We start from the raw sequence: 19,429 nt of genomic DNA, 5'->3' as shown, positions 1-19,429 counted from the left end.
GTTATTCAAATTAAAAACATAATGCAATAGATGTCAGTGTTATGTATATAATGTTTATAACATTTATGTATTGTTTACTAAATATGGTTATAATGTAATTGAATACCAAATACAGTGATTGAGACCTAAATACAAGTCTGTTTCAAATGATAATTGTCTTCAATTGGCAGCTATTTTATCATTTTATTTAAATTGATTTGATTTTCATCCACTTTTAAACTTAACCATTGACTTAATTGATCGTAAGTTATATTTTTCATTAATTAATTATAACTTTGTCTAAACTGTTATTACTTTGATAATCAATATCAAAGAAGTCAATGTAAACAATGGTTAACACATATGACTAATAAATAGACATTTTTGATGATAATTAAGATAAAAGTTTGTTTTTTATTAATAAACTAAAAACTAATTATGAAATTAACTTAATTTGTGTGAACAGATGTCTTCATCACCCATACTATCGCGTCGATCGGCGACCAGTCCGACGACACCGACTAATGGCAAGTCTGAGTCATTCCTCGACTATTTGGGAACTTTGGGCCGAAAGAAGAAGTTAAGAGAAGGTATAAACTAATCAATCGATACGTTATCTCTTATGTGTGTCTCTAGACTGCAGTCATATCATATCATATGATAGGATGTGATCATTGATTACATATTGACTCTTATTATGCAATACTTGTTATATTAAAATTGTTTATTAAATACTGTTATATATTTAATGTCAATATTTATATAAACTATTTTTATTGTAAGCGATCTCTCATTTTAGTAAATTTAATTGAATTCATTTTTTTTTTCATTTGATTTATTTGTATGTCTTGTTGTGGTAAAAAAGTTGAAGAAGCGGTTAATATTGAAGAAGAAGGTCGTCAGGCTATTGACAGTAACGCTCAGCACCCGATCATTGATGCACTTCCAGAGGAATTCGTCTTAAGTTGGTTTCATTTTTGTATATTTGTATTATTGTTTAATTTATCACAATTTATGTTTTCTCTTAAATTTACATTTTTATAACAAGATTATATATAGAAAGATAATATGATATAATTTATGAATATTTATTATAATAATATACTGTAGAGTATTAATTAGATTTATTATTAAAAATAGATGAATTAGAGGAGAGGTCAATGATAGAGCCCGGAATGATCAACAATCACGACTATCAGGAATTGCTTAAGATATTAGTTAATTGGATTAATGATGAACTCAGGTATACTTAATATTATTAAAAGATTACCGAAATTTTAATATAATATTAATATAATAAAAAATAATTTTATCAAAAAAGTGAACAAAGAATAATTGTAAAGGATTTGGAGGAAGACCTCTTTGACGGACAGATTTTGGGAAAATTGATTGAAAAGCTGAGCGGACAGAAGTTAGATGTAGTGGAAGTGACTCAGAATGAAGACGGACAGAAAGCCAAACTGAGGACTGTCTTGGATCAGACAAACAGATTACTCGGCATTCAAGCCAAGTGGTCGGCTGTCAAGTGGACGGTTGGAGGAATTCACAATAAAAATATGGTTCAAATAATCCATTTATTGGTTGCACTGATTCGTCATTATAGGGCACCGATTCGGTTACCACAGAATGTTGTCGTTAATCTGGTTGTTGTTCAGGTATTCTTCATTTTGATTAAACAGTACTTTAAAAATTATTATTTAATTTTTATTGTATAGAAACGTGAGGGACATTTGCATACGTCTACAGTTACCGAACAATTGACCGGTTCTTATGATGAGTTGGGTATGCGTGTGGAGCCCAGGGATGCGTTTGACACCCTGTTTGACCATGCACCCGATAAACTACAAATTGTCAAGAGGTCATTAATTAACTTTGTTAATAAACATCTCAATAAAATCAATATTGAGTGCTATGTTGGACCCACTGGTGTGGAGTTAGATCCCAATCAATTCAATGATGGACTTCTATTGATATTTTTAATGGGAATGCTTGAGGGCTACTTTGTTCCGTTAGGTAACATATTTACCACTGCAGTCGATCCTGTATTAGAGGCTACTTCTAATAAAGAGACAGCAATACAACCGGATAATTATATTGATAGCTCACCCATTAATAAACTTCATAATGTAAACGTTGCCTTTCAGCTAATGGAGGACTCGGGAATTCAAGTAATACATTGTTTTAAATAATTTTATAACAATATATTTATCGGTATTTTGTATTTTAGGTGAAACAAAAAGTCAGAGCAGAAGATATTGTAAACGCAGATATGAAGTCAACTCTCAGAGTCTTATATATGATATTTACTAAATTTAAGCACTTGTAATGATTTCAATGAAATCCCATTTAATTACAAATTAGTTAATTATACTGTTTTTAAAATCAATTTATTTTATTTACAGTAATGTGTAACACAATAATCCTTTAAGGCAGCATATACTGTATTATTTGTATTTACAAAATAACATTTTATTAATTATGCATTTATTTAACACAATATTTTAGATATTTTAAGAATTTATTATTAATATAATTGAAATAAAATATGTGCCATATTAATGTGCTTTAATATAATATGTATTTGTATGTATTCAATAAAATTTTATTTACAATTTTTCTCGAAATAAAATCTGTTAAAATAATTAATTTTGCATAAAATGATATGTAAATATATATATATATATATATATATATACTACAGATAAACTACACGCTAACATATATTTTCTTTAAAGTAAATTAATGACAGATTATCTGTTTGGTTTTAAATTAAAATTTTAATCATTTTCAAACAATTAGTAAAGTAGTCATGTATTCAATTAAGATACAAAAATGTTATAATATATACCTATATGTCTACTAAAATGTTTATTATAATAAAATAAGGACACGAATAAATCGGATTCAATTACTATTAATATAACTTATTACGCCTACAATAAAATATATTTAAAGATTTAAAAGTTATAAATAAGTATTGTTATTATTAAAATGTAGATTTTAAAATAAAAACTTTATAATTATATTAAATAACCTAGTCTAGAAATAAATTAAAAATATTTTAATCAAAATTAAATGATTCACTTATTAAGTCATCGATATAAATATTCATATCGATTCACATATTTATGATAATACGATATTTCTCTACTATGAAATAAACTATTAATTAAAATTTAATTTTTAAGACACATTCATTAATTTCTTAAAATGTAAAAAAGTTAAAAAAACAAAAAGGTTGGAATAAGTTGTCTAAAAATATATATAACCAAAATATTGACACAATGAAACCATTTGAAACTAGCAATACATGTATACTTTACAATTTAACTATAAAAACTCAAATCACATTTCAATAGATAAGTTTGAAATTGTTTTTATCGTTTTTTGAATGACTTGAAGGCATTTAAATGTAACGATAAAATCATTTTTTAATGCCAATACTATTTGTTTGGTTTGTTCAGTAATGTAAAAAATGCGAAGAAATAGTTTTTGATTAGTTTTTATAAACTTAATGTCGAGTTTTAATGTCAATACTATTTAATTTTACGCAAACCTTATTATAGCCACAAAAGTGTTCACTTTGTTCACAAATATGCTTTCATTAGAAAAATACATTTCATTTGTTTTGGGAATAAAAGAAAATACAGTTTAGAGACAACTGTTTGTGTTTTTCTTTATTTTTGTTGATCTCAACTCTCAATTGTCTTTTAGTATAATATACGAAATTTTCATAAATACTAAAATACTAACAAATATGTTATACTATTGAATATTTTAGTTTTTTATTTAAAATAAATAAATATATGTAATTTGAAATTATTAAATAAACATGTATTTAATTATATTAAGTTTTTATTTTGCTTGCAAGCAAATATATATTTATATTATGATATGATGATAGCTAGTTTAGTTTTAACAAATATAAATTATTATACTGATTATATTACTACAAGTTTTTAAACATTTTTAAAATTTTAGTTAATATTTTAATTTAGTTAACACTGTAATTGTTTAGTTAAATTAATAGGATATGTAATTTATATCAACAAAAAAAATTATTAAATGTTAGAAATCATTTCTGATTTTCAATTTGTAATAATATACACGATATAATATTTTTACCAAAATAGAAAAAATTAATTAAAATAAAATTTATATTATTGATATATTTAATCACATTTTTAAAAACATTTTTTCTATTAATTTTACACAACATAAACAAATGCTAAAAATGTTTTTTTTATTTAACAAATTCATTGGAATTGAATTGGTTTCAAATAAAACTTGAAATATAAGACAACCCACTCCTGTGTCTATAATTTGACGTAACAGTGCTATCATTTCAATTGGTTAAACATTTTATAAGTTAAAGGCTTAACATTTAGTTTATACCATATGTAATATCAATACATACTATATTTGTTCAAATTTAATTTGTCTGAATCTCATAAATAGTTTATAGCACCCACTCTTTTAGTGGCAATTGTTTATTATATTATTTTAAATACTGTACTAACTATATATGTATACTGTATATAAATATAAAGTTATTACTAATATGTTAATTTATTATTTTTAATAAGTTTTCCACTTGCTAATTTAATTAATTTTTACATGAATATTACATTTTATATAAATAATATAAATTTTAAAAAATAATTTAATTATTATCAAATATTTGTTTTTATTTATATATCAAATTAAATTTGGTAGGATTTTCTGTACTCTTTTTTAATATTTTATTCATAAAACAATATTTATTATAAAACAGATATCAAAATATTTTATTGTTTAAACATTATGTCATAAACTTTTATTCTAAAAGCAAATCACAGATATTTTTGTTATATAAAAGACAATAATTATTAATATAGGTATACATATAGGAATAAATTGGTTTTCACAATAAATTATAATAAAATTGTAGTTTCAAAATTATTAAAATTATATACTTTTATAGTTTATATAAAAATTATAATAAAAAATTTAATTAAAATTACAATTGATGAGTTATTATAGTTTAATTTTTTAAGTCGATATGCTTTGTCTTTAAATGTTTTATTTAGCGTTTATATACCCACTTAGTTGACTGGATTGGACTGTACTATAACTTAAATGCTTATAAATAAATATTGTAAATGAAAAAATTATATAAAGTAGTTGTCAGGATATGGAATTGATGTTCTCAATCAAAAGTTGTCAGAGTTCGGGCAACTTTCCCAGGGAGTGAACTTTCCAAATAAAATCCTTACATTTTTCCCGAAAAATATGGAAAATATTTTATTTTCTCTCCATTTATTATTAAAAAGGAAAAATAAATTTCATATTATTATTATATATATTAATATTACCAAAACTCTAATATTTTGCATAAAATTTTTTTATAAATATAACAAACATAATAATAAAATGTGTTTCTTAGGGTTCGATAGGTGGTAGGACAAGGAAGTAATTTCTATGGGAATTACTATGGAGTGCGGAAAATATATCAAGGGATGGAATTTGATCTAACTTTAATTAGATTAGATTTTTTGTTTTATATTGTAATGAATGCATCAATATAACACTTTAAGATAATAGTCTCTGTTTGTCTGTTTGTATGGCACCTTTCATCAACAACCATATTTTAATTCAAATCTAAAAATGTATTGTTATATTTTCAATTTTAATTTAAAGCAATGTTATTTCTATGGGAAATTTTAAATGATTATTGAGCTCAGTTAGGTTTTATGGACAGGTAGGCAGGTGCTGTGTAATAACATTTTGCTATATTATATAAGTCACAGGGCACCGGGAGGTTAGTTACCTGTGTTAAGTTTTTGTAAAATTTTCTCAAATACAAAAATTTTCAATCTGTATTAAAATTTTCAATTTTTATTGAAAGCAATGTTATTTCTATGGGAAATTTTAAATGATTATAGAGCACTGGTAGATTTTAGGCTCAGGTAGGCTGATGTAGTGTAACTATATTTTGCTATATTATATGAGTCATAGGGCACCGGGAGGTTAGCAACCTGTGCTAAATTTTTGTAAAATTTTCTCAAATATAAAAAATTTTCAATTTGTATTAAAATTTTCAACTTTTATTTAAAGCAATGATATTTCTATGGGAAATTTTAAATGTATATTGAGCTCAGGTTGGTTTTGAGGACAGGTAGACAGATGTTGTGTACTTACATTTTGCTACATTGTGTGTCACAGGGCACCGGGAGGTTAGCTATATATGCTAAATTTTTGTAAATTTTTTTGCAAAAATAATTAAATTTTCAATTTGTATTAAAATAATTTAAATATATATAAAAATCTAAAATTTTTCAAGAGTTTAGATTAAATAATGTGTATTGGTTTAGTACAGTAGTTTTGTTACATTAGGTTATGTAATAGTTGTATAGAAAAATTAAGTCTCATTCAAACTACTTATGATGAATATTTTAAAATTAGTAAAAGAATTGGACAGTTATACATGTTGCGCGGGACAATCTAGTTTGTTATAGTATTATAATTAACTAAACGTATATAATATACTGTATATTTATAAAGTTTATTTTTGTAATTACATAATAATATTATTGTTTATTTTTCCATATATTTATATTATTGTGTTTACCAAGAAGTAAATTTTAATATAAGTTTTTATTACAAAAAATCTGATTTAAATACTACTATTTTCTTATATTAATTTAATGCTTAGTATTATTATTGAGTTTAATTTTAAATATTTCTATATGATTATAATCTCTATTGTTTTTAAATATTATTTAAATAGTCATAAATAAAACTTTTAAATTTTAACATTTTTAAAATTGATATAACATTATTTTTAGCGTAAATTACATTATAAATCTAATGTATATACTGTAATAACTTAGTACAGTATATTATAATAGTAATTATACAATAGTAAGTACAGTATGTAATGTATATTCGGATAATTAAAAAAATATTAAGTGTTTGTATAGAAAATAGACTAAATTTTACTGAAAAGCTTATATTATACAATATTTTTGTATTTACTTTTATTACAATTATTATTTAAAATAAATTTACATTATAAAAATTTATCTCAACTTGTTTATTTATCTAATGATATATATTTTATAATAAATATTTGTAAATAAATTTTCTTACATTTGACTCTTTTGATAACTTATGTTAAATTACTTAATATAATTTTATAATTATTTGTTTTAATTAGTTAGTTATTTAAATGCTTTAAACTAAATTTATGAGAGTATTGTCTGCAAAAGATTAAACATATTAAACATACTTTTATAGTGTGATAAATGGCTGTTCATATAAATACCATTTAAATATATTTTTTATAAACTTTGGTCTCTGTTATCACAATTTATTGCTAAAGTTGATCATCGGATTAAAGACACCTTTTCTGTCTATATATATATTGTGTTTCAATCAAATCTCACAAATAGTATAAACAGGTCTGAGATCTCAGTTGACGGCCAGTGCTGTGAAGTATAGTATTTATATTAATATTATTTCTTTCCAAAACACGAAATCTATTTCAATATATTTATAATTACTGCGAATCAAAAAGTTTGACCAACAAGTAGTGATTATATCACAATCTTATATTTTATACACTTAAATATATATTTAAATTTTTTAATATAGTAAACATTTATCTTTTTTAATATAAAAAAATATTTTTAAAAATAATTTAATATTTTACCTGTATATTTACAATGATATAAGTATTAATAGACTATATTATAAAATTTATGTTAAAATTAATAAAATTTTATATTAAAATATATCTATAAAATATAAGATGTATTGCAATTATAGAGTAATTACATAACATATTCATAATAAATATTCAATTACAACGAGATCTGTTAACTTAAGATTAATTGAGTTGGGATTAAATATAAACTAAGTTTACGAAATGATTATCATTTTTTTGTAAAAAAACATGAAATCATTGCTTTGAGTATTAAGTTTTAAATGTCTTAAATTACTACTATTTAAATGTTATTTAATATTTAAATTATTATATATACAAATAAAATGTTTTTATACTGAAATTGCACATAGGATTAAAAATCTAAAAATATTAAAGCCATATAAAAGTATGTATTTAAATTATTAATAGATTGAAAATTATCTAATATTTAAGTTGTTTACCTAATTATGTTTATTGTAAATATTGTGTACAAATGTTATAATAATATATTTCAAATATATTCAAAACTAATTTTTACCGATTTATTTATTTACTAGTTTTTTAAAAACAAAACATTAGCTAAACAATAGAAAAAAGCTTTTTAACAATAATAATCCTTATCTAATAAACCGATGACTTCCCAAAACTCACATAATTTTAGTTTTTTTTATTGATCTCTCTTTAATGATCTCAAAGCTCAACTAAAGTGTACAATATATACAAATGTCTTTTACACAATTGTTAGTTAGAGTCCAAATAATAATAATAATACAAATAAAAAAAAATAAAACTTGTCACTGAATATTAACTTTATGTTTCAATGATCAGAGTATTTAAATATGAATAAAAATTCAATTTAATAATAATATACTGTATATAAATAATATCTTCTTAGCTTTAATAAAATATTTTTTTTAAAAACATTGAATTATTCTGTTTATTTGATATACTGTCCAAATTATGTCACTCATGTATTATTTATCTTTACTTATTGTAAGACACAATTTAATTTATCAATAAATGTTAACAATTTGTTATTGAAATGTTATAATAAATTTAGGATATATTTACAAATTTTACAAACAGTCTATTTTAGTTATATAATATAAATAAATAATATTATTTTATATATTTTGATTTTATACTATTATAATTAAATGTTTTTTTGCTACTAAACTAAAACTTGTTTAATGAGTATTTAAAAAGACTCATAAAAGATTTTCTTTACATTTTTAAGATTGTTTTTAAGTACCGGAAAAATCGATTTTATAATATGTTGTATATTTAAATAATATAAATTATATTTTGCTTGTGTTATATAATAATTCTTTTAATTATCTAAAAAAAAATTAATAATTTAAGAGAGAATATTTCTAAGTATTAAAAAGAAATAAAATAAAAATAAATACTACAATATTAAAGTGAAATAAGTAACAATAAAATAATAGTAAGTTATCAATTCATTTTTTTTAAATTTATAAAAAATAAAGTCTTATATTAATTGTATAATTTATGTTTATTTAAGTATTTTCATAATAGATCAAAATCTTCTGTAAATTTTTGTGTGTGTTTTTGAATCCCAACTTTAATGTTAAAAATCTTTTACTATTTAGTATGTAAAGTAGTAAATGCATAACTGCTTGTATTATGTTATGTTTGAGGATTATCATAACTATCTATAATATTATAAGTTTTTAATTTCCAATATTATTATAAAAATATTTTTTCTAATTTTTTTGCTAAGTATATTAAAGTATATTTATAAGGTATATTTAATTATGTTATAAAATTTAGTCTTGTAAATATAATCAACTATAATTATTGTATTAAAATTTTTAAAAATATAAAAATAGATATTAAATAAGAAAAATGTTCTTATATTATTATATAATGCTTATAAATATATCAAGTTTACATAATTATCGATTTTATGATAATGTTAATTATTGAATTAATTAGTAAGTACCAAAAAAATTGAAAAAACTACAATATTTAAATAACTTTATGTATTTCTTAATAGTTAAAAACGTATTGTTTAAAAGTCAATATAAAAGGAGATCTAATTGATTGCGTAAATTTGTTTGCGCCGTCAGTTGGTGGGCAACAAGGGGTCGGCAGTTAAATGTATTGATAGCCGTATCGTATATCTCATCATCTCATAGACAATGGGCTACAAGTGGTGCGCAATCGTTACATAAAAGCACTTTTATAGGTCCAAAGTTAATATTGGAGATCAAATAAAAAGTGTATTTTGATTAGCAGTTTGTGATTCAAGTAATAGAAGAAAGCTTTTTGATTGTCTGTTTTATGTGTGTTTTAACAGTGAAAACACTATTATTACTAAAATTCTGTTAAAAATTCTGTAAACTGTCGTTTTGTGTCAATTAGTTGTTTCAGTTGTTAGTATTTTATCGATTTTAAGTAATCTTTTTAAACAAAAATTGTTTTGCAAATACTTTTTTACATAATCGACTTTTGTTTGGTAAGTTATTTTCTATATCTTATAAATCATACAAACTTTTAAGTTATTATTTAAAATATGGATAAGTTTTATTTAAAATCATAAGTTATAATTTATATATTAAAGTATAATTTAATAAATGTAAATATTAAGCGTATTTATAATGTAAATGAATATACCTGTATAAAGTTTAGTTTTATTTATTTAATATTATTATTTATAATGATATATATATACTTACATTTATGTACATATTAAATATATTAAATTATTTATGTGTATATATATAAAGAAATAAAATACTATTGCAATTATGCAAAAAAATTGAAGAATATAATTATGTTAGAATAAAAAACAAGATTATAAAAATTAAAATTATTTTTAATTTTAAATAAAATTAATCATAATTTGTAAGAGTTTTTAGTAATTTTTATTTACTTAATGATGTATACACTTTATAAAGCATAATACTAACATTTATGTACATGTTTTCAAATAATATATTAAAGTAATGTTTTAAAATTATTTCATTTAATGTTTAAGTGTAACACATGTTTATATTTTCAATATTGTTGCATATTGTTAATTTTTTTTATTGAATTTTTAAACATACAATAATTTAATTTTTAGTTACACATAGAAAAATAAACATTTATAAAGTAAACTACAAATAACTTCATATATTTACCACAGTATTAATTGTTTCACTTTAAAAATTTTATTTATATAATGAGTATTGTCTTGATTTTTTCATAATTTATTATATAATACGCTCATAGATTTGCATGTCTTTTACTGCTTTAATATAGTAAATATTAATTTTATAATTTCTTAAAATAAAAAATAATTTTATATATTTCATAATAAAAATAAAAAATATTAAATATAACATTGAATATTTAATAATTTTACATTTATCCTTTAAATTAAATTATTTTTTACTTGTTTGATAAAACAAATTTGTGTTTATCTTTTTTTAAATATTAAATTGAGAAACTTAAATGTAAATAAAGTTTTTTTGTGATTATATATACAATATTTTATAAGTATTTTTAAAGTATTTAAAATTTATAGTTTTAAAAGGATATGACATCAATAGTATAGTGTATATTGATATAACAAATACGGTATACAGTGTATACTATACACTATACAATTTAATGTGACATTTTTGATAAAGCTTGTGGGCATATATTTTGGTACAGTATATATATGCAAACCAAACTTATTTTATATTTCAATAGTTTGTTTAAGTTTTGAGTATCAAATAATCCATTTTTAATGGTTTGACATTTCCGTTAAGCCAGTTATCAAAGATTATATGAAACAATATTTATTTATTTCGATACTAATTCTAAATTGTGGTCTCAATGGAAACCAAACAATACTTTGTTAAACATTAGATATTTATGATATCACTAATAATAGTTATAATTATAGTTTTTAATCACATTGTGATGACAACTTTTATTATAGTTAATAAAATAATATAAATAGATTGGATTTATAAATTTGTTTATATTAATGACTTTTGTGTATAACACTTAAATAATGTGAATCAATATTAATTATTAAATAATTTTATACATAAAATTGCTTCAATATTTCAAAAATGTGATTAAATACAATATTTAAATTTATAAGTTATATATAATAATATCTTTAATATACATTCGTATGTATAAATGCAATTAAAAATCTATTTTTTAATTGTAATATTATTTAAAATACTTTTATAATATTTTTAATTAATAGTATAAGATATAAAAACACAAATAATATAGCAAATAAATTGTTTATAAAAATTAATTTTCTAAATGTTTTGTAATTAAATAAACTATTTTTACATATCAATCAAATATTTGTTTAACGTTATTAAGAAAAAATTATACCTTTATTAAATATTTATACGTTTATAAATAATAAATACATATATATTTGTATTTTTATAAAAGAAATTGGTGTTTATTTATTCAATGAAAAAGTAGAAAATTTACTTATAGTGTATTGCAATTATTGTATAACTATTGATAAATGTATATTGAAATCACTATTGACATCTGACTATTGTAGTTGTGCCGGATGTTTTAAAACTTCACATTAATAGACTTTATTTAATTGTATCAAATATTATAACTACATTTTAATAAGATTAGTATTGATATAAATAAAACTTTATTTTTAAATTTAAGTAATTTTTAAATAATAATAACTATGTCATAGATATTGAACTAAAATATTCAAGTTTCAAAATAAGATAAAATGTTCTAGTTTGCTTTTGTTAATAACAAATATTTAATTAATACAATTTTAAAAATGCAATGTAAAAATGTATAATTAAAATAATCTATATTTAACCTATTAATAGATGTAACGATTTATTTATATTTAAAAAAATATTAAATATTAAATTCTTGTTATAATTTTAATAACTTTTAGTAACATTTAATGATTAATTTATTGAAAGTTCCGGTGCCTTATGTTAAATCTATCAGACTAACCAGGCTAATACCGGTATTTTGTAGTTATATATTTTAATATTGATAATTAATATTTTACTCATTAAAAAATAATTAGTCATTTATTAGACATCTGATAAAATATATAATTTTGATATAAAATATTTGTTAAATGAATTCTATTATAAACTATACAAATTGTTATAACTATAGATACAATTATTGATATAATTGATACACTTGATCATCCAATTTGTGTTTTATAACAAAGTTTACTTTTATTTATTGTATTTTTATGATTGAATAAAAAATATTATATATAAATTATATATTATAACAATATACAATAATTATTACACTTTTTAACTAATTAATTGATAGAATATTTTACTAATTATCTAATATTAAATTTTTAATAATTAATCATTATTACTACTGTATATATATTTTATCGGTTTTATTGTAATAAAATCACTAAAATATTGATTTAATTTTTGGGAATAATTTAGAGTTTATGTTATTTAGGAATCGAGAGATCACTAATCATATCTTCGAGCGCTTCAAAGTAATTAAATTCAGGATTCAATTTCCAAAAAAAACATTTGTAATCTAAGAAATTTAAATACTATATTCTTGTCATTAAAATAATAATTTTGGATTATATAACACGTCATACATACTATCATATCATATGTATTTTTACTTAATAAGAGTCTACGTCAATAACTTAGTTTTTATATATAAATAAAATAGTTAATAAATATAAATATTTAATTGTTTGTAAAGTCTATTATATATAGTAAGAAATTAAAGTTTTAGTTGATAATTATGTTTAAAAAAATTTACACAATATATACTTTAATACTATTTATAAACAGTATTTATATCAGGGATGCTATAAGTTTTCGATATTAATGGGGGTATATGGGGGTGAGTAAAATAGCAAAAAAAACTCCAATAAAAAGTTTAAAGTTATATGGGGTACACTTTTTATTACATTTGTAAACGACAATTTTTACCAAATTTTAGTAAATTAATAAATTTTAATAATTTTCAATAAATTCCCCATATATACCTAGTAAAATTTTTAATATTTATTTAATATATTCATTTTTATTATTATTAAAACTTATTTTATGTTAATTAGTGAATAAACTTATTTTTATGTTTCAATATAAGAATAATTAATTTTTTGTTTTGTTACATACTTTATATTACATTATTATTTACTGCAAATAATGTTATATTGATTTAATTAATTATCTTTTTCAGTATTTTACTAGTTTTTATTTATTTATTCTGTATTATTAATGCGATTATTGGCGCCGATAATTGGTTATAGAAACCCCCAACTTTTTGGCTTTAGGCCAGGGGGAGGGGTAAGAACCAAAAAATCTTGATCTCAGGGGGTAAGATGGCTTACTCCTACCCCTTCGAATAGCAACCCTGATATATAAAYTATTACAATTTTACTCTATTTAACTCTAGAATAGGCGATAGCAGGAAAATCTTACTTTTTTAAATAATATTTTACGAAAATTTACACAAAATAATTTTTACTTACATATAAATTTAATATAACAAATTTTAATATAATATAATTTTTTTAATGTTTAATAAACTACGTTATCTAATATTTAAAAAATAAGCTAGTAACATTTTCCTGCCATTCCCTATTAAGTACTAAACTCTAGTGTCATTAATTTTATTTTATTATTTGTCATCATTTTAATGAAATATTAGACATATTATAAATAAAAAACAATTTTTACTTTAAAAGCAACATACAATGTAGTCAAGTGTCAACAACTAATAAATTAATAAATATTTTAATTAAATGTTTATTTTGCTAATTAATGCTAATTTTGGTAATGATTGGCATAATACATAATAAATAAAATTTATTAATTTAATAAATTATTAAAAAAAATATTAAAACCTAAAAATTTATTTTTATAGTAAAAATATGATAATATATATATATATATAAATTTTAAATAATGTCTGACTTAAGTTCATTAAAAACATATTTATATATATATATATTATGTATTATATAAAAATTAAACTATTTTTTAATTGTATAAATTGACTTTTTCAAGTTTACAAAAATATTTTTATTATATTATAACATTAATATAAAWGGAAAGTATTAGAATTAATTTTATTACAAATACATTATATAAAATTACAATCTAATTATTGATATATAATGTTTATATACAAAATACAAATATCAGAAATCTAATTATAATATTATTGTCTTGTGTTACAGCAATTAAATAAACAATTAAAATAAAATTATATAATTTGAATTGATTTTATAATGTGTTTTGTCGATAAAATATATAATAACTAGACTTTAAAATAATGTTATTATATTATTTATTTATTATAACACTTGTAAGATTGTACTAATAATAATAAGCAAAACATTTAGGAGTTTTTATTGAATAATAATTTAATGTTTATTGCAATTGTTTTCGTCAACACTAAGTGTCCAATGATTAACCATTAAGTTATTTAGCAATCATTGAAAATCTGTTAATAGTTATGTTTGTAAATGAGATTAACATTAATCTAATTATAGGTAGACCTCAATCATGACATACAATAAAGCAATGCAATCGTCGGGAATGACTGTATCGATACCACAATACTGTTATTATATTGTAATTACTTTGATGTTGACTTCGTTAGCCGTCGCACAACAAAATTGTAAGTTTTATTTGATTTCTCCTTATTTTATGTTATATATAGTATATTATGGATATAACAATCAATTAATTTTCAAAATAACAAAATTACAGTCAATACATTTACTAAAAACTATTTTTATAAACAAGTAATAATATAAACTCCTTCACAAATTTGTTATAATACTTGTCAATAGAAACCTACGGTTTTTTAATTAATATCTGAAGATTTTTTTTATCATTATATCATTATAGTGTATATAATTTATACACTATAATGTCAATTATATCTATAAATTGTATTTTTAAATAGTATTTAGTTTATATAAAATTTATTATCAACTATTTAACAATTAATACTATTAAACTTATTATGTAGAAAATCTAAACAAAATCTTTATAGGTATTGCATTTAGACATTACAATCATTGTTTTTCTATAAATTATAGAAAAGAGACACAAAATTTAATAAAACATAGTTTTCTAACAAATCAATACATGTGTTGAAACGTGATGTCAAATATAAGTTCAAATTGGTCTTAAAAAAGCTTTTATCTTATCCGCCGATAGTCTCAACACTGCATTCAATGAACATTAAGTTTAAGATTAAATGTTTAGCTTATGTTCAGTTAGTTTACTATAACAATCTCATGACTTAATCTTATCTTAATTTTTGTTTCATTGCATCTCTTTCTTTCCCCCACTCTTTTGTGTACAATATTTAGAGTATATATAAATAGATTTTGTATATATTAAATATATATATAAGTTATATGACGATCACTTAATTATTAACTATTTTTATTTCTTAACACAAAAGTATAGTTTATTTTTATTAAAATTTTTATAAAAAAAGTATGTTTGCTTGAGAGTAAATATAAAGTAGTATTTGGCAAATTAGCATTAATGGGAAGTTCAAATTAATTCACTTAAATGTTAGTCAATTAAAATTGTGTAAAACTATTGTAAAGATTCCGTTACACATTTCATTACTTTGTAGTCAATTATAATTTTGGATTCATTTAATTATTTTAAGTACGACTTTCCTATGATTTAAAAAATAAAAACTTTATATAACCTTATAATATAAATACAGTAATATAATTGACTGACAATTCCAACACTAAATTCATATAAATCCTAACCTATAGTTTTATATAGTATTTCAAATGAATTATTAAATCAAATAAACTTTTAACATTTGAGGTATAATAATAAATTAATTTACATTTTAAACTTTGATTTAAACTAATCCCACGAGATATTAGTCTACTCTGATTCTCAAAACATAATAATAGCATAAAAATATGCCGAAACTATAAAAATATTGTAATAATTTCGGTAAAATTTACAGTAATTTGTTTATAAGTTGTAGAAAAAAATTATATATTTTTTATTTTGAGATAATTTAATTTTTAGCATTATGTTAAATATTCTGAATTTTAGATTATTAATTAAAAATTATATTTTTATATTTATTCTTTTGATCTTTAAATTTTTTATATTAAATAAAATTTATAACATATTTTTAATATAATTATTGAAAATTTGTGTTGCAATGTCTTTCAGTGATCAATAATAATATAAATTAATTAATTAAACAAATTTTTTATAAGACAATTTAAAATTTGTTAAATATTATATATATATATATATAATTTACATTAATAAATAACAAAATCAGTATAAAATAATATAATTATAAATATTTTAGATTTTTTAACGTTTTTTAAAATAATTATTTTGTTTACATTAAATAAAGTTTATTTTAATATTTTTAGCTTTCAGACTAAAAAAATTGAATTAAGTGAATGACCTAGATTATATTTATATTTTTTATCACTTATATTAAAACAAGTTTGACATTAATAATATCAAAAGACGTGGTATATTTAATAACATATTTTGAACATATGTTAATTATTGTCAAAATTGTGGTCAGATATTATAATTATTATATTATATAAAGATCAGTAATGTTTGTTTAGGACGTGTCAACACATAGTTTACAATTTATGTATTTTATTAATGAATGACTGCAAGCTATTAGACTTTTGTTTTTTATATAACATTTACAGCAGTTATTGTTATTATAAAACAAAATAAAACTATTTTATACTTTATTATGTAAAATACAATGGCATTTGTTGTTTAATAAATTATAAAATTAGACTTAAATAAGAGAGTGAACATAATGTGGTGGCATTTAGATTAAATGATAGCTAACGATGGGTTAAGTCATTAATAAATTTTTTCATTAGTTTTAATAATGAATTACAAAAACACAAATTGAATTTTTATTTTTTAAGGTAATGCGAAACATTTAAAAGTCAATAATTGTTTTTAATGTCATAAAATATTATTTAATTATTTTAAAATATTTAAAATAATTGATAAATTAAGATTTATACATAATTATCATTAATAATAAATATGAGAAAATAATGTTGTTTATATTAATTATTTACCAACAAATTAGTATAAAAGTTTCTTTGATTATTACACTTTAAATATGTTGATTAAAGTATTGAATATTTTAATTTTATTATTTTAGTTTATAATAATTATTCATAAATTTTTAAATAATAAACATTAAAGGGTTTCATTAACGTATTTTTATACATTTGTATATCCCAAACGTAATTATAATATATTTAACAGATCAGTAACTAAAACTCTAAAAATATTAATAATCAGATTTTAAACTTTTATTTGAATTATTTTTTTTTAAAAAAGATGAAAAAGTGTTTATTATGATTGTATTTGAATTATTGAAAATATCAAACTAATGATATGTATAATTTTAATTAACTAATTATTTATTTTTTAATCAAAGTTATTAAACATAAAATTAATAACTCATACATTGATATAATGCTTAAAACTCGGACAGATATGTGTCACTAAAATAATCAATTGTTAAAATTAAAAGTGAATGCAAGCGATAGTTTTGGGTTAATTGGTGTTTATTGACTTGTGTTTTATCAATTCATTGACTAATTAATTAATTATATTTTGCAAACTTGATTAAGTAGAGCAACAATTACTATAGCAATACATTTATTGTTGATTATTATTATTATAAAATGTTTACTTTGCTGGACATTATTTATAATTATATAATCTATTAATTTGGTTCATCAGTTAGTCATTAAACCTGCAAAATACGATAAATTATAAGTTTAAACCGTAAAATTGATACATTAAATATCGTATAATTTGAATGTAACAMTAATTATATTTAAATAATATAGCAATTGATAATTCTGGTAATGAAGATGACTTAATAAAGAGGGCATCGACTCATAACCACAACATAATGCGGTTCGGAAGGGCTGGTCATAACATTATGCATTTCGGTAAACGTACTCAAGAGTTGGTCACTGATGACGGTTTGGGTGACGGCAAYGACTCATCCAMTGAATTAGACACTTCTAACGCCAATAGCGAACAACAAGATATCAATGCCTACGACAGCCGACCCATAAATATTGGCCAGAGATCGGTGCGGACGAGATATTTCATTCCCCACGCATTTATAGGTTTGAAATTATTATTATTTTTTATATTTCAATTATAATATTTAATATAATAAATGTTTTATAATTTAATGTTATTTATTTTTCAAACTATTTATCAATAGCTTCTCTATATACACATCCGCGTCCTTTCCTTAAAAAAGCTGCTGAAAGTAGGGATAATGTGTTTATGCATTTTGGTTAATGGCATTACTTTCAAGTGGCTCTCAATTATATGTTAAATATATTTACATTATTAATAATATAATTATTTATTGTGAACTTTGATTTTTATTAAAGAATAATTTTATTTTAAGTATTTTTAATATAATCTCTAATTACTAGCAAAATGTTTATCAGTTATTGAGATTTATTTATTATTATTAATAACCGTTTATACCTGTGTTTGTCAAGCGTATGGTTACACATATTTATCATTMAGTATTTTATAATAAGTTACAAACATATGTTACAAACTATAGGATATTCATTTGTGAATTGTTAAAAACTCATTAAAAACTTGTCTATTAATTTAAATATCAATTTTTAAAATTTTAAATGTTAAATTTAATTATAAACAACAATTAAATTGTATGTTATTGTAATTTATTGTAATTTATCATATTTAA

At 20.3% G+C, this 19,429-nt stretch overlaps 2 protein-coding genes across 3 annotated transcripts; both read left to right on the top strand.

The window, feature by feature from the left end:
* Positions 1–82: 82 nt before the first annotated feature.
* LOC128957498 (beta-parvin-like) lies at positions 83–2,408 on the top strand. Its single transcript, XM_054303265.1, has 7 exons — positions 83–242; positions 446–569; positions 845–943; positions 1,120–1,222; positions 1,301–1,634; positions 1,695–2,147; positions 2,207–2,408. The coding sequence occupies exons 2-7, from the start codon at positions 446–448 to the stop codon at positions 2,303–2,305; spliced, it is 1,212 nt and encodes a 403-aa protein (XP_054159240.1). The 5' UTR covers positions 83–242; the 3' UTR covers positions 2,306–2,408.
* Positions 2,409–9,908: 7,500 nt separating this feature from the next.
* LOC128958480 (uncharacterized) lies at positions 9,909–19,048 on the top strand. Of its 2 annotated transcripts, none has more exons than XM_054304341.1 (4): positions 9,909–10,148; positions 15,181–15,304; positions 18,537–18,824; positions 18,926–19,048. In XM_054304341.1, the coding sequence occupies exons 2-4, from the start codon at positions 15,190–15,192 to the stop codon at positions 19,003–19,005; spliced, it is 483 nt and encodes a 160-aa protein (XP_054160316.1). In that variant the 5' UTR covers positions 9,909–10,148; positions 15,181–15,189; the 3' UTR covers positions 19,006–19,048. The 2 variants fall into 2 exon arrangements, with proteins under 2 accessions (XP_054160316.1, XP_054160315.1); XM_054304340.1 differs by having other exon boundaries at positions 15,177–15,304; positions 18,926–19,046.
* The last annotated feature ends 381 nt before the right edge of the window (positions 19,049–19,429 follow it).

Source organism: Oppia nitens, unplaced genomic scaffold (assembly GCF_028296485.1).
Source record: "Oppia nitens isolate AA-2021 unplaced genomic scaffold, nextdenovo-longstitch-racon4-pilon3 scaffold3_pilon_pilon_pilon, whole genome shotgun sequence".
Classification (NCBI taxonomy): Eukaryota; Metazoa; Arthropoda; class Arachnida; order Sarcoptiformes; family Oppiidae; genus Oppia; species Oppia nitens.
Note: the sequence above shows the minus strand (reverse complement) of the source record. Positions and strands in the feature narration are given on the sequence as shown.

Coding starts and splice junctions, on each gene's coding strand:
- LOC128957498 (XM_054303265.1), top strand. CDS start 446: ATGTCTTCATCACCCATACTATCGCGTCGATCGGCGACCAGTCCGACG. Junction 1,635..1,694: donor TTAATCTGGTTGTTGTTCAG/GTATTCTTCATT, acceptor TTTATTGTATAG/AAACGTGAGGGACATTTGCA. Junction 2,148..2,206: donor TGGAGGACTCGGGAATTCAA/GTAATACATTGT, acceptor TTTGTATTTTAG/GTGAAACAAAAAGTCAGAGC.